This window comes from Orycteropus afer, unplaced genomic scaffold (assembly GCF_000298275.1).
Source record: "Orycteropus afer afer isolate SDZICR_OR568_19922 unplaced genomic scaffold, OryAfe1.0 scaffold00085, whole genome shotgun sequence".
Classification (NCBI taxonomy): domain Eukaryota; kingdom Metazoa; phylum Chordata; class Mammalia; order Tubulidentata; family Orycteropodidae; genus Orycteropus; species Orycteropus afer.
Genome location: NW_006921672.1, coordinates 6,293,438 through 6,319,991, shown reverse-complemented (window position 1 = coordinate 6,319,991; position 26,554 = coordinate 6,293,438). Strand labels below are relative to the sequence as shown.

The 26,554-nt window shown below is 48.5% G+C and overlaps 2 protein-coding genes across 2 annotated transcripts; one reads left to right on the top strand and one right to left on the bottom strand.

Moving 5' to 3' along the window:
* Positions 1–2,640: 2,640 nt before the first annotated feature.
* NFE2L1 (nuclear factor, erythroid 2 like 1) lies at positions 2,641–11,176 on the top strand. The gene is made up of 5 exons (XM_007941972.2): positions 2,641–3,150; positions 8,025–8,240; positions 8,692–8,781; positions 9,001–9,159; positions 9,830–11,176. Exons 1-5 carry the CDS (start codon positions 2,641–2,643, stop codon positions 11,174–11,176), a joined length of 2,322 nt encoding a protein of 773 aa, XP_007940163.1.
* Positions 11,177–21,873: 10,697 nt separating this feature from the next.
* Positions 21,874–26,289, bottom strand: CBX1 (chromobox 1). The gene is made up of 4 exons (XM_007941969.2): positions 26,150–26,289; positions 25,534–25,711; positions 24,831–24,925; positions 21,874–22,018 (listed from the first exon to the last, which is right to left on the bottom strand). The coding sequence occupies exons 1-4, from the start codon at positions 26,287–26,289 to the stop codon at positions 21,874–21,876; spliced, it is 558 nt and encodes a 185-aa protein (XP_007940160.1).
* Between the last annotated feature and the right edge of the window lie 265 nt (positions 26,290–26,554).

Below are 26,554 nucleotides of genomic sequence, written 5' to 3'. Positions count from 1 at the left end.
CAGGCAGATAGGAAGCTGAGGTACAAGCTTCCGCTGCCAGGATGCAAGATGGCGGCACATGAGTGGCCGCCACGAGAACCACATGCTCCATGGCCCTTCGGATTTCACTGAACTTTTGCAAGTCACTGTGGGAACGCTCAAGCTGGGGTGGGGGTAGGGTTCCATGCTCTGATGGCCATGCTACCTCCCATTCTCTGCCTTAGGCCCTCATTTCCCAGCCGAAGAATGCACTGGAAACTCCAAACCTGTACGCTTCCCACAGCGCCCAGCCTGTAACACCTGCAGCCGCGCTCGGCGGAAGGGTCCAGAATGCCAAGCAATAGCATCTTCGTCCCACTCATTGGTGGCACCATGCTGTGGGGCGGGTCTAGACACTCATTGGACCGTGGACAATGTCAGTCTTGGGAGATCGGGCAAGCTAAGGAAGTGGCACATTTAGCCATTGGGTTCTCTCTTCTGTCAATCAAAGCTACATCCGGCGACCGCCACTCTTTCGGCTTGTTGATTGGAGAAACCAGTTACTAGGGTGCCCACGACAGGCGGGCTTCCGAGTGAGGTGGGAGGAGGGGGCGGGGAGGGAAGCGGAGGCAGGGGAGCGCTAGGCCGGCCGGTGGTGGCGGCGGCGAGGCCGGGACTCAGGCTGAGGGCCTGCTGTGGCGGCAGCGGCGGACGCCGAGCACAGGCAGCGGGTATCAGGCATATTCTTTCCCCAGATGAGAGGGGCGCAGCCTATGGGATGAGGGGCGGCGGGGTGGAGCTGAAGGTGTGGAGGCGGGAGCGTTGCTCTAGTCGGAGCCCGGACCTGGTAGGGAGGGGCCGCAGGGTCGGGAAGAAGGCCGGCTCCAGGGTGGGCCGGCCTGGGAGGGTTGAGGGCGCTGGAAGGCGTGGTGGTAGGCCCGGGCTGGGGAGCGGGGTGGGGCTATAGAGACGGAGGGCGGGGTGGGGTTTGGCTTTAAGGGTGGGTCCAGGCCAGGAAAATAGCACTTGTTCGCTGCTGCCCCAGAGGGCTATAAGTCGAGACGCCGAGAGTGGGCATGGCGACTTCCTCCCAGCTGGACTCGGGTATCCGGGGCAGGGTGGTACTGGCCCGGGCTTAGATCAGGGCCCTTTGGCCCTATCCGATCTTTAAGGGACTTTGTCCGGTTTCTTGAACTTAATTGGCTCTTCGGAGGTTTCAGTACTAAATTGCGTGAGCACGAGAGAGTAGGACTCCTGGGTCGCAGTTGTGTTTACTCTGACCAAATGGCGGAGGGTGCGCGCGGGAGTGTTGATACCTCTTTCCTTTAGATTTAAGTTGGTAGATCTCAGCAGTGAAGAGGAGAGGGGTATGTCTTAATTCATGAAATTAATGGCAGCTCAGAAAGAGACTAGAAACTGAAAGGCAGATTGACCTCATCCCCACTTGGCAGTCTGGCTTGAGAATTTGTTATCTCCTACTGATTTATGAAAATAAAACCTGCCTATGCAAATTCTGGACGGAATAATCCTACCTCAGGCTGCCCCGTCTCCCCCTTCCTTTTTTTTTTTTAACATGGGAGTGATAGGGGAGGGAAATGAGATTTTGAATTTGGAAATATAAAAGGCATTATTCTCTTGTGTGAAGGAGTGGCCTGACCGTTGTCCCTATGTCCTTTTACACCCACACACATTAATAATCTTTCCCTCCTCTTTAGAGTTGGAAGGGGTAAGGATTTTAGGCAGTTTTCTCCAGAGAGATGGGAAACCAACTTTGCTTTAAGATGAGAAATTGACTTCTCACACTAAAAATAGAGACTGGGTATAATGTTTGGGGTGGGGGTAGTGCTAAGTCAGGCAACATGTAAAATGTTTTGGATGCCCTGGGCATTGTCTGTTTATCCAAAGTAGGCTACCTTTTAGGGTATTGCAAAATTAATATTCAATAGCTGGGCTCTTTTATAAGCGTTACCTTCCTTTTATAGTTATTTGGTCTGTAACAGGATTTGTTTGTTTGCTTTGGGGGATATAGTAAGTGTTCTATTTTTACTCCTGTAAAAGTGGCCTTTGCTTATAATGTGTTTCCTACCTTCTACCATGAAGGTTTTCCTACCTTGATCATGTTGTGCAAAGCATGGAATCTTATCCTGTTGCTCTTGTGATTCTCATTTCAGGTTTCTCTGGAAACCCCCCTGGTAAGTGTGGAGGAGGCGGGACACTCTGACCCAAGACAAAAGGCCTGTAGCTCCAGCCAAAGAAAATAAACCTTAGGAGGGAGAAGGAAAAAAAAAAAAAAAATCCATCAGCTGTTCCTGAGAACAGCCTGCAGTGGAATCTACAGAGAGGACAGCTAATGTGAGTGAGGAAGTGACTATATGTGGACTGTGGAGACAGTAAGTCACGTGGGCCCTGAGGGCCTGGACTGGGTTAGGGACAATTGCTCTTTCAGAGGTGAGGTGTCAAGAAGGGAAAAGTGAATGTGGTCTGGAGTGTGGCCTTGGCTCCACGGGGTGTACGTTCCTCTGGGGCCATCAGGGAGCTCAGCCCCTGTGTTCTGCCAGGGTGGGGTACAGGGTTTGGCACTGAGGAGGGTAACTTGCTGGCTGGAGCAGCAGAGCAGTGGCCTTGATTTGTGTTTTGGAAGATTTAAAAACCAAAAAGCATAAACATTCTGGTCCTTCAGCAATGCTTTCTCTGAAGAAATATTTAACGGAAGGACTCCTCCAGTTCACCATTCTACTGAGTTTGATTGGGGTGCGGGTGGACGTGGATACTTACCTGACCTCACAGCTCCCCCCGCTCCGGGAGATCATCCTGGGGCCCAGTTCTGCCTATACTCAAACCCAGTTCCACAACCTGAGGAATACCTTGGATGGCTATGGTATCCACCCCAAGAGCATAGACCTGGACAATTACTTCACTGCCCGGAGGCTCCTCAGTCAGGTGAGGGCCCTGGACAGGTTTCAGGTGCCGACCACTGAGGTAAACGCCTGGCTGGTCCACCGGGACCCAGAGGGGTCAGTCTCTGGCAGCCAGCCCAGCTCAGGCCTCGCCCTTGAGAGTTCCAGTGGCCTCCAAGATGTGACAGGCCCAGACAACGGGGTGCGAGAAAGCGAAACGGAACAGGGATTCAGTGAAGATTTGGAGGATTTGGGGGCAGTAGCCCCTCCAGTGAGTGGAGACTTAACCAAAGAGGTTAGTGGCCCTGTGGTGAGTGGGTGGGGCCTGGGGGTAGAGGGGTGGGCTGGTCCTGAAGGACTGTGGTCACAGTGCTAATCCTTTAAAGAACCAGGTAGGTTCCAGGGGAGGCTTAGGCATTGTTCTTGGATGGAGTTGGGCAGAATTATCTGACTTTGAGGTGAGGTTTGGGGGCTGGGAGCCTTTCCTTGTGTTGAACCATTGACCTACCTCTAAATGTACTGTCAGGGCAGTGGGAGGTTCCTAGAACATGCCAGTGTGTTTACTGCTTGGATTTCAACATGACTTCTGGAGGCCCAGGGTGGGGGAGGGATCATGTTGTGATGGGCTTTGATGCAATGTGTATCTGTTGCTAAGACACAAATGCTTTGTGGACTCTTGCCTTGTTTCCTCTCCCCCCTAACCCCATCAAAACATACTTTCATACCCTGAAGTTCTCCTCCTTTGTGGTCAGGCTCGTTGTTAGGAGGTCCTGATAAGTCAACTCTCTTGGACCTGAGCCAAAAGCTAGATTTGAAGTTATTCCTGGCCTGGACAGGGTCAAGGCTCCCATTCTTTGCTGAAGGCCCACTGCAGGGAGTAGGGAGGAGAAGGCTGGGAGCTTGAAGACAACTTGCATTCTGCTTGCCTGGATCTAAGCAGAGGGTATCTTTTGCTCCTGTCATGTGCCTGACTTACTGTTCTGAGCAGACGGATGGAGTTGCCTTTAACCATGTGTATGGATATTGTTCCTCCTACCCTACCTCCCCAGTACTAAGACTGCTTGTTTATGTGGCTCTGGCTTGCCACTTGGCCTTAAAGAGCTTGACAGAAGGGTCCACTGCACTCTCCTGGCCACTAGGGAAGAAGGCTATGGGCTGGGTTTTCCAGAAGTTAGGCCTTGGCGAGGGAGTGGGGTACTGAGGAGGGCATGTGGAGTAGGGAAAAAGCTCCACACAGCTGGAGAACTTAGCTCCTCTGCCCACCAGGTTAGACAAGGTTTTTCCCCTTCTTCCCTGTGTGCAAGCCTGTTCCTAAGCTTAGTTCTCTGAATGTTAGAAACTGTCAAAGAAGAATATACTTTTCTCTAGTCCAGTGGTCCTCAACTGGGGGCAGTTTGGTCCCCTTGGGGACACTTGCATCATCTGGAGACATTTTGGTTGTAAAAACTGGCATGTAGTGGGAACAGCCAGGGGTGCTGCTAAGCAGCTGAAAATGCACAGGGCAGCCCCCATCGACAGGTTTGTCCAGCCCCAGGTAAACCCTGCTGGATGTTCAGCTTGCTCACACTGGATCAACTTTAGAGACTAGGGTTATCTGAGGTGCCTTGGTGATACGATGGTTAAGCTCTCGGCTGCTGACTGAAAAGTCTGCAGTTCGAACCCACCAGTCGCTCTGTGGGAGAAACGTGGCAGTCTGATTCTGTAAAGATCACAGCCTTCTTGGAAATCCTGTGGGGCAGTTCTGCTCTGTCCTGCAGGATCGCTCAGTGAGAATTGACTTGATGGCAGTGGGTTTGGTTGGTTTAGGGTGATCTGAGCACGGGTAGCATGAGTGTTTCTTACCCTTCAGTGTCTTTCTCTGAGCTTCTTACACAGCCATTTGGAGTTTAATCTTTCTTCTGCTTCTCCTTTCCTTCCCTTTCCCTCAAGTGGGCTCTAGTCTTGGCACAGTGGTCTGAAGAAGGGTGCTTTCTGTATAGCTTTTCAAGGGGTGGTGTAACTTGGGCCTGCTCCCGGGAACCTGGGCAGAGACTGTGCAGGGATAGTTGTGCTCCTGTCTCGCGGCTGTGCTCTGGGGCTGGGACGGAATGGGGGTGTTCTGGCTATAGTTGGATGAGCTGGGGTGAATGGGGTGGGGTTTTGACACTGCTTTCTGAGCAGATGTCTGTTCTCCCTTTGTTTCAGGGCCCTCATAAAGGTGGTGCTTTCCCTGACCCCAGGCCACCACTGCTCCCTCTCTAGGTTGAAGGGGTCAGCTTTAGGGGCCTAGGCAGGGTATGGGGGAAGGGAAGATTATTATGTGTCTAGAACATTTCCTCAGCAACTCCGGGATAAAAATACCCAGGTCAGAGCATGTGATAGGCATTGCTGGAGCTGGTATTATCCCTGGGGTGGCAGCGCTCCCCTGCTGCCAGGCTTGTTCGATGGATAGCCATAGCCCAGGCCTGCGTCAGGGATAGGATTCCCCTCGAGGTTGGCACTCTGCCCAGAGCAAGGGGTGGCCTGTTGACAGCTCTTTCCAGGCTAAGAGCAGTTGTGACCAGGGAGAACATACTGTCTCTGTGCCCTGACCTTCGGCTCCAGGGGAGCAGCAGTGGGGACGCAGCTGCATCTCCCCTCAAGCCTGCCCAGGAGTCTTGACTGTGATGCTGGTCACAAGGGCCCTCTTTCTTGCTTAGGGGTGGGCAGAGAGGAAATGGGGACATACTGGTGACTGGGATCCTCTGAAGCACCTGTCTCCCTAAGTGCAAGGCCTCAGATTGTGTCTCCTCTCTTGCTTGGGGCTAGGCCTAGCCCAGATGTGTCATCCCGGACGTGTGCAGGTGGCTTTCCCCTTTCCGCTAGTCTGACCTATCGTAGGGTAACAGAGCTACCTGGTTCTTGGTGGGTCTGAGTGCACTGTGTTCCCGCCCGGCTTGGTTTGTAATCTTAGGTTTGAGGAGGGGTAGGTATGTCATATCCCTCAGGAGGAACAGGAAGACTGTTTCCACTCCCGGAAGAACTTAGCTTCCAGAAAATCTACGGGAGGAGCAGGCTGCGACAGGAGGGAGTGTGGCACCCCTTCCCCCAGGGCGCTCACTGCACCACCCCAGCTGACTGGCTGGGCTGGGTGGGGCTGCCCGCCCCTGGGTGCATCTCCTCAAGGAGACGGAGGCGGCCCCGGGATGGGCTGCTTCCTGCGGCAGCTTCCCCAGCTGCCCTGGTGCAGAGATTGGCTGCCGGCTGCAGCTAGGTAACAGGCGGTGGGAGGGGATTGGCTCCCTCCGCATCTCCAGCGGAGGCTTAGGGGAGGAGATTGGCTCTCTGCGAAGCCTAGGTAACGACAGTGGGAGGGGATTGGCTCTTTCCGCAGCCAGCTGCTGACCTGGGGGAGGGGATTGGCTCTCTGCAGCCTCAGCAGTGACCTGCGGGGGGGAGGGGGAGGGGATTGGCTCCTTGCTGCAGCCTAGGTAACAAGTTTGGGGGGCGTGGGGAGAGGGAGCGGGGGAGGAGCGGGAGGCTAGGCCCAGGAGGGCGCTCGCTTTCCTCTGCAGCCTGAGCCCGGAGCATGGGGTGGGAGTCCCATCTCACTGCAGCCTCTGCGGTGAGCTCAGGGTGGGGGCTGCCGGGTGCCTGAGTGGAACTGGGGTTGTGAGGTGGGAGGGGGCTGCTCAAGAATGGAGGAAGGGGGCTGGGCTGGGCCGCCCAGGCAGCAGCACGGGCGGGGCACCCTCCTCAGGCCCCTCAGAGCTAGCAAGGGGCCACCCTTCCAGCCTGGTGTGCTCCCCGCAAGCCACAAGCTCCTTGCAGCCCCCTGTCCGGCTCCCCGGCACCGGCTGCCCTGGGGCTCATCTCGCAGACCATGACCCGCCTGGACCGAAGCTCTCACAGTGGTGGGGGCCATACCAAAGGGAGCCAGCCCCTTAACTCTTTGCTGGCTGGTCACCGGGTGGCCCAGCCCCCTTCTGCTCCTGGGTCCAGGGCTTCTGTTCAGGTTGGTGTATGTTGGGAGACTATAGGGAGAGAGATAGTTGGGAGGTCTTAGGGTTGGGGAGGATAATAGTGGGAAAAGGATCCTTGGTTAGGGTTAGGGAGGTGGGTTTAAAATCTTGTTTTCTGGGAAGTATCTGCTTTTTAACCCCTGAATGGAAGTTAACAGTTGAGTTTTGCCAGGCTGGTGAGGAGGGTTCAGCCACCGGCCAGCATGTATGTGAAGCCCAGATGGCTGTTATTTATTAGAGGTTCTGTGCTGGTGGCAATAGGGGTGGTGGTTGGTGCAGGAACTGATTGGGATCCACTGGGTAGATTGGGAGGGAGGCATTTTGGTGCCTAAGGTGGCAGTTGTGGCTGAGGAGTGATTTGGGTTATGTCCTTGAATGGGTTGACTGCCCAGGAGGCGGGAAGTCCTGGGGTGTGGTAAGGAAGGAGTGAGAGCTCTGGATGAGGGGACCCATTGGGGCTGCCTGGTAGGGTGGGGCGGCCAGTGGGATCACCTGACTCTGCCTGAGGCTCTCCTGGGATGGAGGCAGCTTGCTGGGAGCAACTGAGAATGGGAACTCTGGCAGGGATGGCTCTGGAGGTGAGCTTTTAAGAGTTGTGAGTGTTCATACTCACCCGTCTGTCAGCCAGGGAAGGGGAATGGCTGAAGGGAGGGCTGGAGATAGCCCGGCACTGTCATTGGTTGCATCAGGTGGTTGGAAATGCAGGGATTTTCCTTTCCAGCCCACCCCACCCCTTTATGCAAATGAAATGGCACCATAGGCTGATGCAAGCCTGGCCACTAGGAAGCAATTCTGCATGACAGTTCGTCCCTGCTTGCCATGGCCAGCTCCTTACAAACCGAGTTTTAAGGGATTCTCATTCTTAAAATGAAAAGTGTCTCTTGCTACTCTCTTCCTTCTTATGTAGGGGTGAGGTGGCCCTGCCTTCTGGCTTGTGTGTACCTCTGGTCCAGGTCTTAAGCTCACAGACTTCCATGGTGATGGTTACACGAGTGGGTTTTGCTAGTGGCTCTTCGGAAGTGGGGGTGGTGTCTGGAAATGGATGAGTGAAGCCTTGCTGGTGCAGGTGTAGGGCTGGGAGAGGTTTCTCTCAGGACTGATTGGAGTGACAGGAGGAGGGACCTCTGAGGAACAGGATGGGAGGGGCCCCTGGGACCTGAGAGTAAAGTCATGATGGTCTGTCTTTCAGGACATAGATCTGATTGACATCCTTTGGCGACAGGATATTGATCTGGGGGCTGGGCGTGAGATTTTTGACTATAGTCATCGCCAGAAGGAGCAGGATGTGGACAAGGAGCTGCGAGATGGAGGAGAACAGGGGGACACTTGGCCCGGCGAGGGTGCAGAGGCTCTGGCACGGAATCTGCTAGTGGATGGAGAAACTGGGGAGAGCTTCCCTGCACAGGTAACACCACCTCTTCGCACCAGGTTCTCTTTTCCTCCCTGTGACCCCCAGCACACAACCTAGGCAGAGCTCTCCTTCAGACAGGCAGGCTGTGGCTGTGGGATGGCCTGGAATGCATATTTTGTGTTGAGGACTATAAGTCACGGTGGCTGGGCCGGGAGGGGTGTGGATGAGTAGCAGATGCAGAGAGGCCAGGGCCTGGCAACAGCACAGAGAAGGCAAAATCTCTGGCATCCCCCTGCCTACTTTAGGACTCTTCCATCTCCCCTCTCTTTTCCTCTGGAGTTTGGGACTCAGGTCCAGCCATTGTCTTAGGAATGGGAGGGAGCCTTCAGGCTTACAACCAGCTACCTCCTCAAGCAGTTTCTCTTGGGAAAAGCTGGGAGGATGCCTCAGCCTGTAGGCAACCAAGGCCCAGATCAGCCAGACTTAACGGTTGCTGTTGCCACAGGTGCCTGGTGGGGAGGACCAGACGGCCCTGTCCCTGGAAGAGTGCCTTAGGCTGCTGGAGGCCACCTGCCCCTTTGGGGAGAATGCTGAGGTGAGCAGGACTCTAGGGAGAGCCCACTGAGCAGGGCCACCTATACCTGGCACATCCCTCCATGGCTGGCTGAGGTGCCAGCACTTGGTTCTGGCCCTGTTCTGGCTGCCGGGGGTGAATCAGAGGAAGGCAGACACAGAAAAGCAGATGGTGGCCTCTGGGAGGAAAGCAGAGGTGGTTTTTCCTTTCCCCCTGTAAAAGCCTCTGTTTTGACCTCAGTTTCCAGCAGACATTTCCAGCATAACAGAAGCAGTGCCTAGTGAGAGTGAGCCTCCAGCTCTTCAGAGCAATCTCCTGTCTCCTCTCCTGACGGGGACAGAGTCACCATTTGACTTGGAACAGCAGTGGCAGGATCTCATGTCCATCATGGAAATGCAGGTAAGGTTTTATCAGAACAGGACACAAACACCCTGGAGTTCTTTTTCCACCTGTGGGGAAAGAAGGAGTAATACCTCTCCCCCGATCTGTCCGCCCCAGGTGAAGTGAGAGGTAGATGAACTTTCTAAAGCAGGGCTTTCTGCCTGGGTGCACCGTCTTCCTTTCCTTCAGGCAGAGTCACTTGGCTGGGTGTTTCCAAGGTTTGGCATTAGTTCTAGCATTGGTTCATGTAGTGCTTGACAGCCATTGTTCTCTCACTTGGCCCTCACAGGCCTCTAATTGGCCAGTATCATCTTAAAGGTGTTCTGACTCCAAGTCTGGATGTTCTTTTTATGGTGCTGATTTTGCAGTTAAGAGGTAGTTAAGGTTATATTTCCTTATTTTCCCCTTTCAAATGCATGAATCTGGCAAGACACGACCGGGACCTAGTCACATCCTGTGTTGGGGGTATAGTCCAAGGGAAAGAGCCTGTCTCTGCCAGGCCTGATAGACCAGGCTGGGCCTGGAGCTGACCCCGTGGGGTTTGGTTTCCAACCTCTTTCTTTAGACCAGTGTAACCGGGGCTCTGTGGGAAGCCTGCTGAGTGTGACCCCTCCCCCCATGCACACACCTGCCCCAAGGGAGTCTGCTCCTCTGACTCCAGAACAGTGATGCGCTTGTCTCTTCGCAGGCCATGGAAGTGAACACGTCAACCAGTGAAATCCTATACAGCGCCCCTCCTGGAGACCCACTGAGCACCAATTACAGCCTTGCCCCCAACACTCCCATCAATCAGAATGTCAGCCTGCATCAGGCGTCCCTGGGAGGCTGCAGCCAGGACTTCTCCCTCTTCAGCCCTGAGGTAGAGAGTCTGCCTGTGGCTGGTGGCTCCACACTGCTCCCCTTGGCTCCCAGCAATTCTACCAGCCTCAACTCCACGTTTGGCTCCACCAACCTGGCGGGGCTCTTCTTTACGCCCCAGCTCAATGGCACCGCCAACGACACAGCAGGCCCAGAACTGCCTGACCCCCTGGGGGGCCTGCTGGATGAAGCCATGCTGGATGAGATCAGCCTCATGGACCTGGCCATTGAAGAAGGCTTTAACCCTGTGCAGGCCTCCCAGCTCGAAGAGGAGTTTGACTCTGACTCAGGTCTCTCCTTGGACTCGAGCCATAGTCCTTCCTCCCTGAGCAGCTCTGAAGGCAGCTCTTCTTCCTCTTCCTCCTCTTCCTCCTCCTCTTCCTCCGCTTCTTCCTCTGCCTCTTCCTCCTTTTCTGAGGAAGGTGCCGTTGGCTATAGCTCTGACTCTGAAACCCTGGATCTGGAAGAAGCGGAGGGCGCTGTGGGCTACCAGCCTGAGTATTCCAAGTTCTGCCGCATGAGCTATCAGGATCCGTCTCAGCTCTCCTGCCTGCCCTACTTGGAGCACGTGGGCCACAACCACACATACAACATGGCACCCAGTGCCCTCGACTCTGCTAACCTGCCACCTCCCAGCACTCTCAAGAAAGGCAGCAAGGAGAAGCAGGCAGACTTCTTAGATAAACAGATGAGCCGGGATGAGCATCGAGCCCGAGCCATGAAGATCCCCTTCACAAATGACAAAATCATCAACCTGCCTGTGGAGGAGTTCAATGAGCTGCTGTCCAAATACCAGCTGAGTGAGGCACAGCTAAGCCTCATCCGTGACATCCGGCGTCGGGGCAAAAACAAGATGGCGGCACAGAACTGCCGCAAGCGTAAGCTGGACACCATCCTAAACCTGGAGCGAGATGTGGAGGACCTGCAGCGGGATAAAGCCCGGCTGCTGCGGGAGAAGGTAGAGTTCCTCCGGTCACTGCGGCAGATGAAGCAGAAGGTCCAGAGCCTGTACCAGGAGGTCTTTGGGCGGCTGCGTGACGAGAACGGGCGGCCCTACTCCCCCAGCCAGTACGCGCTCCAGTATGCTGGGGATGGTAGCGTGCTCCTCATTCCACGCACCCTGGCTGACCAGCAGGCTCGGCGGCAAGAGAGGAAGCCAAAGGACCGGAGGAAGTGAGCCCGGGGAGGAAGGGGTTGACGCTCACCAAGACCGAAACGGGAGGAGGGCTGGGCCTGGACCTGGACCTATAGCGGGGACTTTACTGCCTTCTTATCCAGTATATCTTCTCAGATGGGATGACTGCGGGTCAGTGTACAGGAGAGACGGGCGCAGGCGCTGTCTGGCTCAGCTTCCCCCACGGGGGTGGGGTAGAAGTGGCCAGACCATTTGGGTGGACAGGGTCCTTGCCCCTATCCCTTTCCTTTGAGGGAAGGGATGGTGCTGTCATTGTTGGAGGTAGAGGAGCTGTGCGGAGCAAAGGCTGAAAGGCTGAAAGGAAGGGACTGGGGAAAGGAGTAGAAAGTCTTGTTCTGGAAGGAAGGAAGAAAACAAACCCAAAAAAATCAAAGCGGGACGAAAACTAAGGGAAGGTTAAGTTTGGCTTTGGCCAGGATTCCAGGCAGCAGGTTTTAGTGGCTCAGGTGGGACTAAGTTACTGGTGTGAGTGAACCCCATTTCACCCCGGGGAGAGGTGATAGACAGACGCATGGTGGGCTGGAGGAGGGGCCTTGTTAGCTCTTTCTGCTCCCTGCACTTTGGCATCCCCAGAGGGGAGCTCTTGGGTGTCTCCTGTTATTTTTCAGTAGGGTGGGAGCCACAGGGACCCAACACTGGCTTTGAGGTTTAGGGTTAAAGGGCGGAGTGAACAGGAAAGGGTCACAAGGCTCCATGTTGCAGCAGCCCCAACACCAAGCATGTCACTCACTGTCCTGCCGCTCCCATCTCTCTAGTGTTCCTTTGCCAAGGGAGGCACCCACTGTCCCCATCAGAGCCTGCATGTGAATGCTGCACTCCCACCCCACCCCCCACGTCTGCCTGTAGCTGTGAGGTAGCTGGGCTGCTGCAGTGCTCTGGGGGCTGCCTCTGGGGCGGGGGATAATGTGGAGGGAGAAGCCGGCCCAACAACCTCCAGGCAGTATTCAGCACAACACGGGGGAGCGACTCTTCCCTCAGGCCTCCCCCTACCAACTGGGCTTGTCATTGACAAAAAAAACCCTACACAACCCAGCAACAACAAAACTAGTCCTCTTAGAATTTCTTGCGCTTTGATTTTTTTAGGGCTTGAGCCCTGTTTCACTTATAGGGTCTAGAATGCTTGTGTTGAGTACAAAGGAGATGCCCCAATATTCAAAGCTGCTAAATGTTCTCTTTGCCATAAAGACTCCGTGTAACTGTGTGAACACTTGGGATTTTTCTCCTCTGTCCCGAGGTCTCTGTCTGCTTTCTTTTTTGGGTTTCTTTCTAGGAGAGTAAGATGTGCATGCCCTGGGGGCTGAGGGTACCCCTCCCCCAGGCTCTCAGCCTTGCCCCGCCTTATCAGGGCTCCTGGAGACTGCCTAGAGGGCAGAGAAGGGAGCTCCAAGCTGGCCAGATGCTCCCAAGACCTCAGCGTCTGTCTGCCGGCTGCCCTCCCTGCCCAGCTTGGGAATGCTGTGCCCCAGACTAGCAGAATAGAGTTGAGGTGGGGAAGCACTGAGGTCCCCCCCCCCAGGGGTGTTCTGACTGAGCAGTGGGGAGGCTCAAGCCTGGAAAGTACATTTATAAATTATTTTCTTTGTAGATTTTATTTTTAATTTATCTCTGACCTGCCAGGGAGAGAGGAGAGATGCTGTGAGCACATGACAAAATAAAACGGATGATTTGTTCGCAGTGCAGTTTTTCCCGACTTCTGAGTTTAAATTGATGGTAAGGAAACAGGTCCTGTGGAGGAAGACTCACCATTATGTGTCTTAAGGCTGAGCTCATGTGGGAAGGTGGGTGGAGGCAGGGGAGGTTGACAGGGGGAACTCTTAGATTTAAAAGACAAAAGTTTTAAATACTGTATTGAACTTCCCAAGCAGGTGTTCAGTACTTTACAGGCTATGCCAGATGGTGATGTCTCAGCGCTAGGGTGCACAGTTCTTCAGGTCTCCCTCATAGAGCTAAACAAAGTGGAGGTGTTCCATCACATGGCCCAGCTCCTTACCTGTCTGCCCCTTACCTGTCTGCCTGCTACCAACTGTATTTCTAAGCTTGAGTGTGCTGTGCTGTTACTTTTCTGGTGGCTCCAAGGGTGTGTGGTGTTGGAGTGCAGCCACAACCAATGGGGATGAAAATGGAGAAGTGTAACAGCAGGGTCCAAGGGTGTGGGGAGGGAAGGAGCAGCAGGAAGCCAATCCTCAGGGCCAAAAACGGAAAAAAAAAACCCTCCCCAGCTGGTTAGAATCTGCTGTCCCTCCAACCCCTTTAACAGCAAAGCTACTGATAGTTGTGATGTTGAAGGTGCCTCTTGGAACGACCACAGACCCACTCCAGGGTAGGTGCTTTAGTAAGTGCCTGAGGACTGTTCACCTGGCAGGCAGCCCTCCTTGAGAAGGAGCTGTTGTCCCCATAATGGAACCTGTGATCTTGAACTACAAGCACCATTGTGTCACCTGGCTTATCCTAGTCCTGTAATGTTACTGGAGTTGTCCTAAGGGGTGCAATAGAATTCTAATTACATTTCTAACTTGTTTGAATTTACAAGCCACCCCCCCCCCAATCTCTAGTGGGAAAGGATTGGTCATGTCAGACAAGCACTCTTTCCTAATTAGCAAATAACTGGTGTCTGAAAGCCAGATAAAACCAAGATTCTTAATTAAAAAATAAAAACCCACAAAGCAAGACAAACTTTAATCCATGGTGATGGTTTAAAAGAAAAAAGCAAACATTGTAGCAAGATAAACTGACAGGTAAAAATTTAGTATGTTTTCATATCCCAGAAATGTATACACATTTTTTTAGTATGTAATTAGGCTATGCCTTTTGTCTTGTAACTCTTTCCTTTAAAAAAAAAAATTTAAAGACTTATTTTCAAGAGAAAAACTCTTTATCCATTTGCTAGTGTTGCCTCTGGTCTTGGAATGTGTACTTTGGCTGTCTGTCATGGCCCCTTACAGAGAGATGTACAGTTGTGTCTAGGATCATGCTGATTAGCTGGGGCTCTGGGCCAAGTTGGTCGGCACTGTGTGGGGCTGACCTCTTTTTGCTGCTGGCAGGTGGAGTGGGTGTTCCAACCTCCAGGCACTTTCTGGCAGGAAGAAATGAGAACTTGAGTAAGGCCTGTGAAAGGGCTGCTATACTAATCCATCTACTGAAGGCAAGGAGACAGAATCTAGTTCACTGGAATGAGATGGGTGGGGGTGTGTGTATGCACGCACGCACGCAAGCTTTAGGTTTAACTAAGCCCCAGGCTCTTCAGGGGAAGCTTTGTGGGTGGGACTTTGCCTTGACTTTAGCAGTCTACTTTATTCAAAAGGAGCCTTGGCAGTTCAAACCCACCAGCTGCACCACAGATACAGCAGTCTTTACAGACTTTACACAAAGATTACAGCTTTGGAAACTATGGGCAGTTCTCTGTTCTATAGAGTTGCTTCGAGTTGGAATCAGCTCCATGGCAATGGGTTGGTTGGTTTTTTGGTTAGGCTTCATTCAAACTGATTGCCCCCCCCCCACATTTTATTAATGTACGAAGACAGGGGCTCTGGTAGCATAGTGCCTGAGGTACTTGACTGCTAACCGGAAGACTGGCGGTTCAAACCCACCAGCCACTCCTTGGAAGGAAAGTTGGGCAATCCTACTTGTGTAGTGATACTGCCTCAGAAACCCAAGGAGGGGTTGCTATGAGTCGGGGCCGACTCGACGGCACATCATAACACCACGAAGACAACTAGACCCATTGTTTCGATCTCAGCCCTGTACAGGATCTTGCCAAGAAGCTGGGAATGTAATAACTACAGATGTGAGGAGGGTGTGTGTGTGGTATAGTGATTTGAGCCTCATGTCATCAAGACCTGGCCTGTGTGACTGACTTTTGCCCCTTCCCTGGGAGCTGAGCAGGAGCCAGCTGGCTTGGTGAAGGGGGCTGGGGCGTGCTTCCCGTAGAGCTGACTTCACCTCAGCTTTCGCGACCTCCAGCCCGGACTTCGCTGCCTGTCGGGTTTTGTTAACTAGCTAGAACAAGTGCTTTGAAGAAACAGTCATCCTCCTCAAGTGTCCTACCTCAGCTGGGAGGCACTGACCAAGAGCAACAACTTGAGAACCTCAGAGTAAATATAGTGTCTTTCTTAGGGTACTACCTGGGAGCTCTGGTAGCATAGTGGCCAAGGCACTTGACTGCTAACCAGAAGGCTGGCGGTTCAAACCCACCAGCCACTCCTCGGAAGGAAGATGGGGCAATCTACTTCCGTAGTGATACTGACTCAACGGCATATAACAACAACAACAGGGTACTACCTGCTGGGCAGCAAGAGATCTGTTTCTATATTAATGCAGACGTGCAGATACAGGTACTAGATAGGTGTCTGGCTCTCTGGAAGTCACTTTCCCAACCAAGTGTAGGAACTCTCTAGCAAAACCTGTGTGTCTGATTATCATGAGTGGTTAAGCCTTGTTTTCCTATCAAAAATGACTTATCAGTGTACCAAAGACAAAACACTTCTTCCACCTCTAGTTCTCACAGTAAGGCCAATCACATTCTTTGCCCCTAGCTCAGAACTTGATAGTGGAGAATGGACACAGAAGACCATGGATACACATGAAACTTAACAAGTGTATTTAAACTCTAGTCCTTGTTCTGTCCAGAACTTTGAAAGCTCATGTCCACCTAAATTAGATGAGAAACTAGTGCACATGTTGCCCCTGCAGTAGTGAGAGCATGGGACCTTGCTAAAGACGTTTACAAAATCAGTTGGATAGAAGCCCTTGTCTTCATTTTTGAGTATGTATGCAAAGATAAATGAACTAGTGGCGTAGTGGATAAGGGACTTGACTGCTAACTGGAAGGTCAGAGGTTCAAATCCAACAGCTGCTCTGCAGAAGGAAGACTGGGCGATCTACTTCAGTAAAGATTCACAGCCTCGGAAACCCAAGGGAGTCACTATGATTCAGAAACGACTCAATGGCAGTGAGTTTGGTTTTATGCAAAGATAAACATACCACCAAAGCTCTTAAAGCTGGTTCTTTTTCAGCCTAAACTGAAACTGCAAAATGGAAATATTTTTAACCTGATTCCAGATGCCTGTTATCAACCAAGGAGACAAGATCTAATTCATGTGGGGAGAGGTGGTGAAAAGACCACCTGGAACTCTGCCTTTTGTATTAAACACAAGTTTAATTAGGGTAATTCACTTGAGTTAAACCTAGTTCTTAGCTAAAGGTTAAAGCAGCAATTCAAACAGCCAGCCTAATGTCCCAGAGTCAGGCCCCAGTGTTGTCTTGACTGACTGTAGTCTATACAAATAGTAAATAGAGTATGCTTGGTTAAAGTCAAGTGTTGGCTGTTAGGTGCTGTCAATCCTTCCTGACACAAGCAACCCTATGTACAGAATAAAACAATGCCTGGCCCTACACCATCCTCACAACAGTTGCTATGTTTGAGCACACTGTTGTAGCCACTGTTGATCCACCTCATTGAGGGTCTTCCTCTTTTTTGCTGACCTTCTGTTACCAAGCATGATGTCCTTCTCCAGGTACTGGTCCCCTCTTGATACCACGTCCAAAGTATGTGAGACAAAAGTCTCACCATCCTTACTTCTAAGGAACATTATTCTGGCTGTACTTACTCCAAGACAGATTTGTTTGTTCTTTTGGCAGCCCATGGTGTATTCAACATTCTTCACCAACACTGTATTTTAATGGCATCCATTCTTCAATTTTTCTTACTCATTGTTCACCTTTTGCATGCCTATGAGGCAACTGAAAATACCATGGCTTGGGTCAAGTGCACGTTAGTCCTCAAGTGGTATCTTTGCTTTTTAACACCTTAAAGAGGTCTTTTGCAGCAGATTCACCCAATGCAATATCTCATCATTTGACTTCTTGAGTTCTGCTTCCATGGGCATTGATTGTGGATCCAAGTAAAATGAAATCCTTGACAATTTCAATCTTTTCTCTATTTATCATGCTGTTGCTTATTGGTCCAGCTGTGTTGCTGCAATCTTCACACAGTATAGAGATTGAGTAAGTATGGGGAAAGGATACAACTCTGACACAGACCCTTTCTGATTTTAAACCATGCAGTATCCCCTTGTTCGGTTTGAACAACTTCTTCTTGGCCTATGTACAGGTTCCTCATGAGCACAATAAAGTGTTCCAGAATTCCCATGCTTTACAATGTTATCCATAATTTGTTATGATCGACACAGTCAAATGCCTTTGCATAGTCAACAAAACACAGATAAACATCTTTCTGGTATTCTCAGCTTTCAGCCAAGATCTGACAACAGTGATACCCCTCATTCCACACCTTCTTCTGAATTTTTGGCAGTTGCCTGTTGATGTTCTGCTGTAACTGTTTGTGAATTATCTTTAGCAAAATTTTGTGTGTGATATTAAAGCCAACTAGAATTTAAAATCCATTTTCAGTAAACTGTCTTAGTAGTATCACAAACCATCATACAAACCAATAAGGTCACAGTGTGGAGTCAGTTCTGCTGTTGAATATATTAACACAAGCTAAATAATATAAGCAAAAACTACACAAGCTAAATTGTCAGCACACATTCTAAACCGCTTCTGCCTTGCCTCACTTCTGCCATCTGACTGGCCTAACAATGCCAAAAACACCTTAGAAACGGCTGCTCTCCTTGTCCTCCACACCCCCAGCAGAACCAATTATACTTTTTATCCCAACAGGTTAGTTTTCAGATTTCATTTGCTTTCAACACAAGGCCAAGGATTATTAAAAGTCATTTATGTTAAGAGAGTTAAGCAACATTAAATACAGCACATTGCTAGTGAAGCAGTAACCTCAATGCTGGACATAGTCAAACCAAAGTGAGACTGATAAAGTCAGACTGATAAAGCTGTTTTGGGATCTAAGCTCTTCTCCATCAAATTCCATTAACCACATACCAAAACACCAGGGTGCCTCTACCTGATAATTAACCTCTTACTGCTAAAAGGCAAAGTGAAGCAGACTTACTGAAGTGAATACTCACCTGGCTGTGATGTTTTCATTTCCATCAAATTCTGGAGGGGAGACAAAACTGAGCCTGGACTTGGTTCAGTCTTATCACCTCTAAGTTTTAAATGAGAATATCCTCATGAGAAGGCTAACTTGCGCATCACATTACCTGATGAGTTTGATTTCAAATAGAACTCAGCTCCATAGTTCAGCATCTGTAGCTACTGCAGAAAGAGGCAGCTGTGGAGTTTCCAGTTTCTGGTTCCACCAAATTATTTTGGAGTAACAGTTTCCTTTTGTCATTTTCCCTTTTATTATGCAGTAAATAAAGAACTCTGGTGGTGAAGTGGGTAAAGTATTTATTTGGCTGCTAAATAGCAGGTCAGCTGTTCAAACACAACAGCTGCTCTGTGGGAGGAAAATGAGGCACTCTCCTTCCGTCAAGATTTACAGCCTTGGAAACCCTACTGGAGCAATTCTACTCTGCTCTGTAAGGTTGCTATGAATCAGAATTGACTTGATGGTAGTGGGTTTATGAGATAAATAACTGCTTTATAATGCACATTCCCAACTGCCACTGACTAAAGACTGCAAAGATGTACTGAGCACACACGGCCAAACATCAAATGGCTAAGGGTTAAAATCTAACTAAGCAGAGTCTGAATATGAATGTCCTAGAATGAGTTCTGGAATATAAGATTATAGTGGGCAGTAAGTGTTACACTGTACATTTCTGATGCTAAACAGAAGCTCACTTAATTGAAGACAAAGGAGAAGCAAGATATTTGATGGGCTCAGCTACTACACCACTGCCATCAAGTTGATTCTGACTCATAGGGACTCCCATACGGAGTCCAAGGCTGTAAATCTTCATTTTTCTCCTGCGGAGCAGCTGGTGTGTTTGAACTGCTGACCTTTTGGTTAGCAGCATAATGCTTTAAGTACTGCCAGCACAGAACACTGCAAATAATGACGATCATCTTGTTAGTAAGCTTTCCTTCTTTTCTAACAGTAACTAGACTAAAAACCTATTTCCTTTTCAACACCTGTGATAGCGTATACGGCGATCGGTTTCCTCAAAGCCCATCCACCAAGTTTCTGCACTTCTGAATGAATACTTTGCATACTTTCTGCAGCAGACTTAAGACTGGTATGCCTATTTACATTTTGCATTTCTAGTGTTTTCGCATGCATTTGTGGCTTCAACAATCACTTGAGAAAATCTTATCTTTAAATCCTGCATCTACAACTGTGACAATCAGCTTTTAAAGATAACAAAATTGTCTCTGAATGTCTATCTTTGCCTCAATGTTCACTGTGTGCACAATCAATTTCAATCAATATAAATCCTGGAGATTTATATGGTTTTTACAACAGTGCAGGAATGCCAGAAATGACAGTGAAACAGGTTCCAAAGGTTAAGGCAAAAGTGGAATAGCAGCCCATTTTGGATTAAGGCTGAAGTCTAATTGCAGTGACAGCCATCTCGTCCAACCCCCTCAGGCAGCTGCCGATGCCGTGCTGCCGCCAACTACACAGCCCTCTGCACAAAAAGACCGGCCACAGCCCAGACCTTCAATAAGGCCCCCAGCTCCACTGGACTCTCACCAACACTTCCTCTCAGAGACTTTCTGAAAGAAGTAACTGCACATCAGTTTATTAGAAATAATGCTTTGTATTTCTGAGTAAAGTTCAATTATATTGATTTGATCTCAGTGTAAATACCATTTTCCCTTTTTTATGAACGACAAAAGTCTAGTCCCATTTGGCTCTTGAACAGGCAGAAAATAACATTAAGAAGATGGAGGACATTTTAACTCAGTGCTCAAGCATGGGGCCAATTCCTGAAATTTCTGGAAGGGCTGATCACTATATTGCCTGAATACCTCCCAAAGATAGGTCATCTCATTAAAGACTTCCATAGACTACAATATTCTTAGTAATAGCCTATTCTGTGCTGGGCTTTTGCTAGGCATTCACACACTTATCTCATGTAATTCTCAACTCTGTGTTTTTAGATACAGAATCCATAGCTCAGAAGTTGATTTTAGCCAAGTTTCAAATCTATGAAATACCAGAGCTAAACCAACTGAAAAATTCACATTCCCAAGCCTAACAGTCTGGAGTGCTATTAGGTCACAGAGTGCTCAATAAAGAACTTTGAACAAAGACAGAATGATGTGATGATCTTCACAATCTCTGGAGCAACTATAAGTGCTTGATAAATATTTACTAAATTAATATGGCAAGATCACGGAAGATTTAAGCCAGCAACTAGATTTTCAAGCCTATCATGTCCAAGAAATAAAACCATCCAATTATGGAAGCTGTTTCCAATAAGGGAATAGCAGGTTAAGGACTTCTGGCAAGACTTAATCAAGACAGAGATCAGGGATTATAAATCTATAGTTTTATTAAGACAAAAACTGACAGGGTAATATGAAGTTTACATTTAAACAAAGTTTTCACAGAAACCTAACACATGCCTAAAAAGATTTTATAATGCAGCTCTAGATGCAGTTTAGATGATGTCAAGAACTGATGGATCTCATGATTCAAGACAAAGCATTTTGGGCATCAGTTAATTCTTAGGATTAAAAAAAAATTTATTTTTAAAGTGAACCACTGCCCCAATGTGAAAGTTTAATCTTCTCCTGAGACTAGGGCTTTTTGAAATCTTTCAACCCTTGAATTGATTCAATGAAACTTGTGCTGTTAGTGATTGAACCCTGCCGCCAGTGGTTTCAGAGTTCAAAGTTCAAAAAGCAGAGTGGCTCCAAGAGTTTCCACCCTACGACAATGGGCCCTCGTCTTTCCTACTCTGCTCTATACCACCCTCTTTGTGTCCCTCAAACAGCTCAGCCAACAGCTTGGATGGACAAGCTGATATTTATGACTTCTTGGAAAAGAAAGGGTCTTCTTGTCAATTTCAAGAATTAGCACCTCTAAAACAGAATAATCTGTTGTGTATACTTTCCAATAAAAAACTTTCCCTCTTCAGTCAGCTTCCATCTCCAAAATTGTGGCTTTGGTAACTTACTGCCCTAGTCCTTTGTAGGGATAACATTAGTTCAGGTGGGGAACACCTTGGTTTATGGGTTCCAGGCATTCAGAGCTTTTAAACAGTTGCTCAGTTTTCATTTACGTTGCCAAGGACTTTAGGTAAAATATTCTGGACGTAGAACCAAATCAACAGTTGTCTGGTTTTTTTCTATTGTTTCACCATTTCCTCAATCAGGCCCAACTTTTAACAAAAATGATCCTACCCATGTCCCTTCTTCCCCATCCATCCCTCCCACCCCCAAATAATATACCAGTAATAGTCAAAAACTACACACATGCTACGCTGTAAAAATGTAGAGTTAACACTATTGGGAAGAAGGCTGTGGGTTGTGGAGATGCTCTTTGAAGATCTATAGTATCTCTTTGCTCTCCCACACACCCACTCTGCAAGCTTCGTCCTTCATAGAAGGCCCTTTGCGTTTCTCAGCAAAGTGCAGAATGGGTTGCCTTAAAACACTTATCTGCTTCCCCTCCACTGGGATGGGTGTGCAATCTATACAGCATGGAACAGCTTTAAAGCACTTGGGCTGCTGCAGGGCACAGAAACTATACCGGCTCTTCAAAGGACATCTTCTCAAGCCACTTCTATGGTGTCAAGACAAGTAGAACTCCTTCCCTCCCCACTTTAAACCCACAGTCATGTGACAGGGGCTGGTACTCAGTAGAGTTAATTCTTGTCATCTTTCTTGTCATCATCCTCTGAGGGGTAGGAATGCCACGTCAGCCTTTCCTCATAGAAGGATATGACAACCTGTGGGCACTTGACATTGGCTTCCTTGGCAGGGACCAGGTCAGCCTCATCAGAGTTTTTCCTGTAGAACAAAGTAAAGAGAGACTTTTGAGACGAGATACTGGGAGCCTGACCTGCAATACCCAAGAGACAGGGCTTTAAAAATATTTCCAGAAGAGAAAGGCTAGAAGAAGGCTCAAGAAGCATTTACTGGTAGCTTGTAGTCAAGAGACAGTTCAGGAATCCTCTCTTGTTTAAAATTTCCTTTGGGATCTTTGCCAAAAGTTAGGTCACCTGGCTCAACCTATCCATCTGAACCTCTGGGAAAGGTATCACTAATCCCCAAAATCATGATTCTCTAGATTCCTGAGAGAAAAGGAGAGGCTGTCACACACCATTCGAAATACCATTTCCCAGTGATAAAAGCTCATGGAGAGATCTTGGTTTTATAATAGGATTTAATTATATACAGTGCATATACAGGCAGAGCCGACACAGGTGGGCATTTTCTTGCTTATTCACATTGTATTATGGAACATTACCAAATGCCATGTTCACACAAACGTGACATGACCCCCAGGCGCTCTGTGATGTTATGTTAACATTGGGAGGTGGGAAATGATATTCTTATTAACACTCTGTTTTTTCTGAATTTTAAAATGTCCTCAAAATTTGAAAATCTCACATGTATTATAAAGGAATTAGGAGAATAAGCTGTATCTTCAGGTCATGGGAGTGTCTAGATGGAAGCAGCAGAACGGGGCAGGCAGCAGGTGTACGAGGGGTATCTGACCAGGCACCCCTCTACCTCCAGCAGCACGTAAACCAAAGCCACACAGCCCTCCTGAACCAGCAATGAGTAAGCCTATATGGTATATTTTTGAGCAACAGACCCAAAGAATGGTAAGGAAAAGGATGTAACAGTATGGAGAACCTAGAGCAAGTGGCCCTCTGCTGACAATTCAACAGCACCCTCTGAAGTTAGTCCAGTCATTTCACTGCATAGACATATTTGCTGTATTTGGAAATGGACAAGTATCTCTACTCTCTGGGAAAATCACTTTTTTATAATGAGCTTGGTTTTGTAATCAATGTGCAATCTTAAATTCTAGAGTTACATTCAGCTGTAATCTCTGCACACTGTACAGTAAAAGTTTAAGCAATATGAAGTTATTACTGTAACTCACACTGGTCCCACACAGAGAAGTACATTTCAGCTAGGCTGAAAAAATCCCTGCTATCAACTTTTTCCCCCTATACACAGCACCTTAAAAATGAACTTTTCTCTTACAGGCTAGGAATAAATCAGCTAAAAGAGGGTCATATTCAGTATCACCTAGGGAATTCAGAGGAAGAAAACAGAGGGCTAGTTAGTTAAGATAGAGGCTTCCAGTGGTGCTAAAGTTAGGCCACTCAGGTCAGGTCATTTACTAAAGGAGAGGAATTAATGCAGATACAAGTTGCACAGAACGTTCTTGATTCATAAAAGACAAACAGAGCTCTCAGAATGCTGTCTTTATTGGCAAAGGCTTAGAAAATTATTCACACTTAGTTGTATATTGTAATGACTGAGATTTACTTTGAAGAAAAAAGAAAGAGGGGACACAAGCGTCTTTTAACAAGCAAGAGAAAGGAAAGAGAAGCTTTTCTGAACAGAAAGTAAGGAAATTAGAGAATTTGGGGTTAATTACAGTTCTCAAGACTCTCAAGATAACTGCCTTCATCAAGCTGTTTCATGGGGTATTACTATCACTGATATTTTCATTTATATACCCACTCCTCACGTATCAACACGGTTAAGTTTCAACCACCAGGCATTAGTGCCAAGTAAGGGGCCACGCCCTGTCTTTAATGCCAGTGCCCTCCTACCCACCATGCCTTCCTTCAGGGGCTGGGGATGACTGTGGTGGTAGTTGGGTGCTGTGTTTCACTGACCCTAGGTGGGGACCCTGATTGTTCTCTGTTCGCCCTGGTGCCCCATGTGGCCCCATTCCGTCTCCTCCCAATATCAACCTCATTACTCACTGGCTTCTTTATGTCTTCACCTAGCCTCCCCTGCCTGCCCATGACCTCATGTCATCCCACAATCACCCTGAACCCTCTGGCTGGACTGAGAAATCACAGAAGAATGGGAGAAGGTGTCCCATGACCACATGGCTACCATCCCCCTTGTGGCCCCTCCTGTGGCCTGGTTGTCGCCAGAGACTGTGGTCTTTGTTCAGGCTGTCCCGTAGAGGATGCCCTGGGCCTGGCCATGGCCCTGCATGGAGTCAGGACCATCAGAGGCACCGCTTAACAATTTTTTCAGAGTAGTCATAAACACAAAGTGTCAGATAATCAGAGACAGTCGGTAAGAGGAGTAGGTGTAATGGAAAAAAGTAGAGGTTAGCTCTGTGTTCCTTAACAGTAGAGGGGTCCTGCTGACCCCTGCTGGCTGATTCCTGAATAGAATCTGCACAAACCAGAAAGGATGTTAACAATCAAGGACAAAGGAAGAGCTAGCTGTGAAACTGGTTCTTAACCCTAAGAAGTTAACACAATCTCCTGGGGCCAGCCCGATCTTTATTAAGGAGGTGGTAGAAGGGGAGGGTGATCCAATCACATTTTTCATTTACAGAAATGAAATGTGACTCCTCCCCATACCCTCTCCATTCTAGATTTTCTCCCACCTCCTAAAAAAAAAACGGGCACAAATCTGAGAGTCCTAAGGGCCCCTACCTGTAGCTCATGAGTCCAAGTTGACAGTCAGGCCGAGGGTCACTATCGAAGGACTATGTCATCTTACAGATTTCACACTGGGCGACTGGAATTTCCAAGGTCCAGCTCTTTTCCTCTGGCAAGGAACAGATGGGAAGAAGAAAAAAACAACTACACAGAGCGGCTGGCAGACTCACCATTTCATCAGGAACATGAGCTCTCCACTGGAGTCTGTAGCTCCAATAATCCGCTCCGGCTCCAAACCCCGGGCAAAGCCTCGTGGCTTTTCTGACTGTAAAAACCAGACGGGTAGGAGAATTTTATCTACAGAGGACTCTTGTCCAGACTGGGGTCACTCCTGTTTCTGTGGTTACTGTAATCCTAAACTCTTTTGTCAATATTTCATCAATACCTTGGCTCCAAGTAATAGGCTTTTAGGCTCCTTCTGAGTGATTATTCCATCAAGGCCTGAAGTGCTTGAGGTTTTCCCATATGTAAAAAAGGACATACATCTCAAGCAAACTAAAATGTTCACAACTGTCTCTTCACCCTCAAAAGACAACTTACTTTAAAGTGTTGAATAAGCCAAAAAACACCTCAATCTTTTAATGATGAAAACAATGATAGACATTTTCAGGAATACATTTAATTTGAGCTTGTCTGTCCCCAGTGAGTGTTACATTTACTGCTTCTGTGGTACAGATAAAGAGTAAAAGTAGATTATGTGGCTTCTCCACACTAAGTCCCCAAACATTCTGTGAGCATTGGTCTAAGATTCCAGAAGGCCTGGGAGGAGGTGGTTTCTGAGATCCAAAAAGCAGAAAAACAGAATTGCTGAAATTGTATCTTTGACAATAGTGTAGATTCTGGTCTAGGAGAGATTCCTACATTTAATCTTACCTCTTCTTTCTTCTTCTTTGGTTTACTTTCCTCTCCTTTGTCTTCAGAGTCAGAGTCAGCTTTGCGCTTGCCTCCTTCTGATTTATCTGTCTCATGAGCTGTTTTCTGGGACTGCAGAAACTCAGCGATGAGGTCGGGACAATCCAGGTTTTCTTCTGGCTCCCATGTGTTGTCCTCACTAAAATCAGACGGCACAGTAACATGCTTATGTTAGGAGTAAGCATAGGATAAGAGCTGGCCTCCGTGGAAAAGAGGAATTAATGAGTAGCTAGATTTTATCTAAGACCAAAAATGTGGGAAAGTTGAAACTTCTTTGGGGCTTTTTAGTACAAATTGAAAGCACAGAAAACACAGACCTCCCTCAAAGGAAATTACTCTCCCTTTGCAAATTTGGATGTATCTATAGCCACACGCAAAAGTACTCTTCAGAAATCACATTATATCTTGGGTTATAGTTTATGCGTGTAGGTCATTTTCCTAACGGACTACAGGCCATGAAGACCAGAACCGAGTCACACTCTATCTGCCACAGCATCCCAGGCTTTGCACATCACTGGACTGCTGATCAGTATTTTGCAATTACATGAATGGAACTGTCCATGTGAATGTCACTTACTCTGAGAAACCTTTCCACTTTAGGAGGTACTCCACTTTGCCCTTGACCACTCGACGGTCAAGAACTTTTTCCACCACATATTCTTCTTCCTCCTCTTCTAACACCTCCTCTACTTTCTTCTTGTTTTGTTTTTTCCCCATAGTGCCCGCCAGCTTTCTGGTGTAAAGGGTGACGCTGCTAAAATGATAAGGGAAATAAAAAGGGCATTAGGACATACTCTTCTTGGCTAGGTTAAGTATTTGGATGATGAGAAAACCAGGGGCATAATAGACAGCTTTGATATTATACACTGCTTGTATTAAATGTATGCCTATTCACCTTTATATACGACCAATAAAGTTTTCGGAATACGTTCAGCTAGTAAAGGTAGTCTATAAAACAGTCCCAACGGAATCTCACAGTAAA

What these genes read in the sequence shown, in the direction of transcription:
- NFE2L1 (XM_007941972.2), top strand. Translation starts at nt 2,641, where the DNA reads ATGCTTTCTCTGAAGAAATATTTAACGGAAGGACTCCTCCAGTTCACC. An exon ending in GTGGAGACTTAACCAAAGAG is followed by an intron (nt 3,151 to 8,024) that starts GTTAGTGGCCCT and finishes TCTGTCTTTCAG; the next exon opens with GACATAGATCTGATTGACAT. An exon ending in TGTCCATCATGGAAATGCAG is followed by an intron (nt 9,160 to 9,829) that starts GTAAGGTTTTAT and finishes GTCTCTTCGCAG; the next exon opens with GCCATGGAAGTGAACACGTC.
- CBX1 (XM_007941969.2), bottom strand. Translation starts at nt 26,289, where the DNA reads ATGGGGAAAAAACAAAACAAGAAGAAAGTAGAGGAGGTGTTAGAAGAG. An exon ending in AAGTGGAAAGGTTTCTCAGA is followed by an intron (nt 25,712 to 26,149) that starts GTAAGTGACATT and finishes GTCTGATTTTAG; the next exon opens with TGAGGACAACACATGGGAGC. An exon ending in CTCATGTTCCTGATGAAATG is followed by an intron (nt 22,019 to 24,830) that starts GTGAGTCTGCCA and finishes TTTGTTCTACAG; the next exon opens with GAAAAACTCTGATGAGGCTG.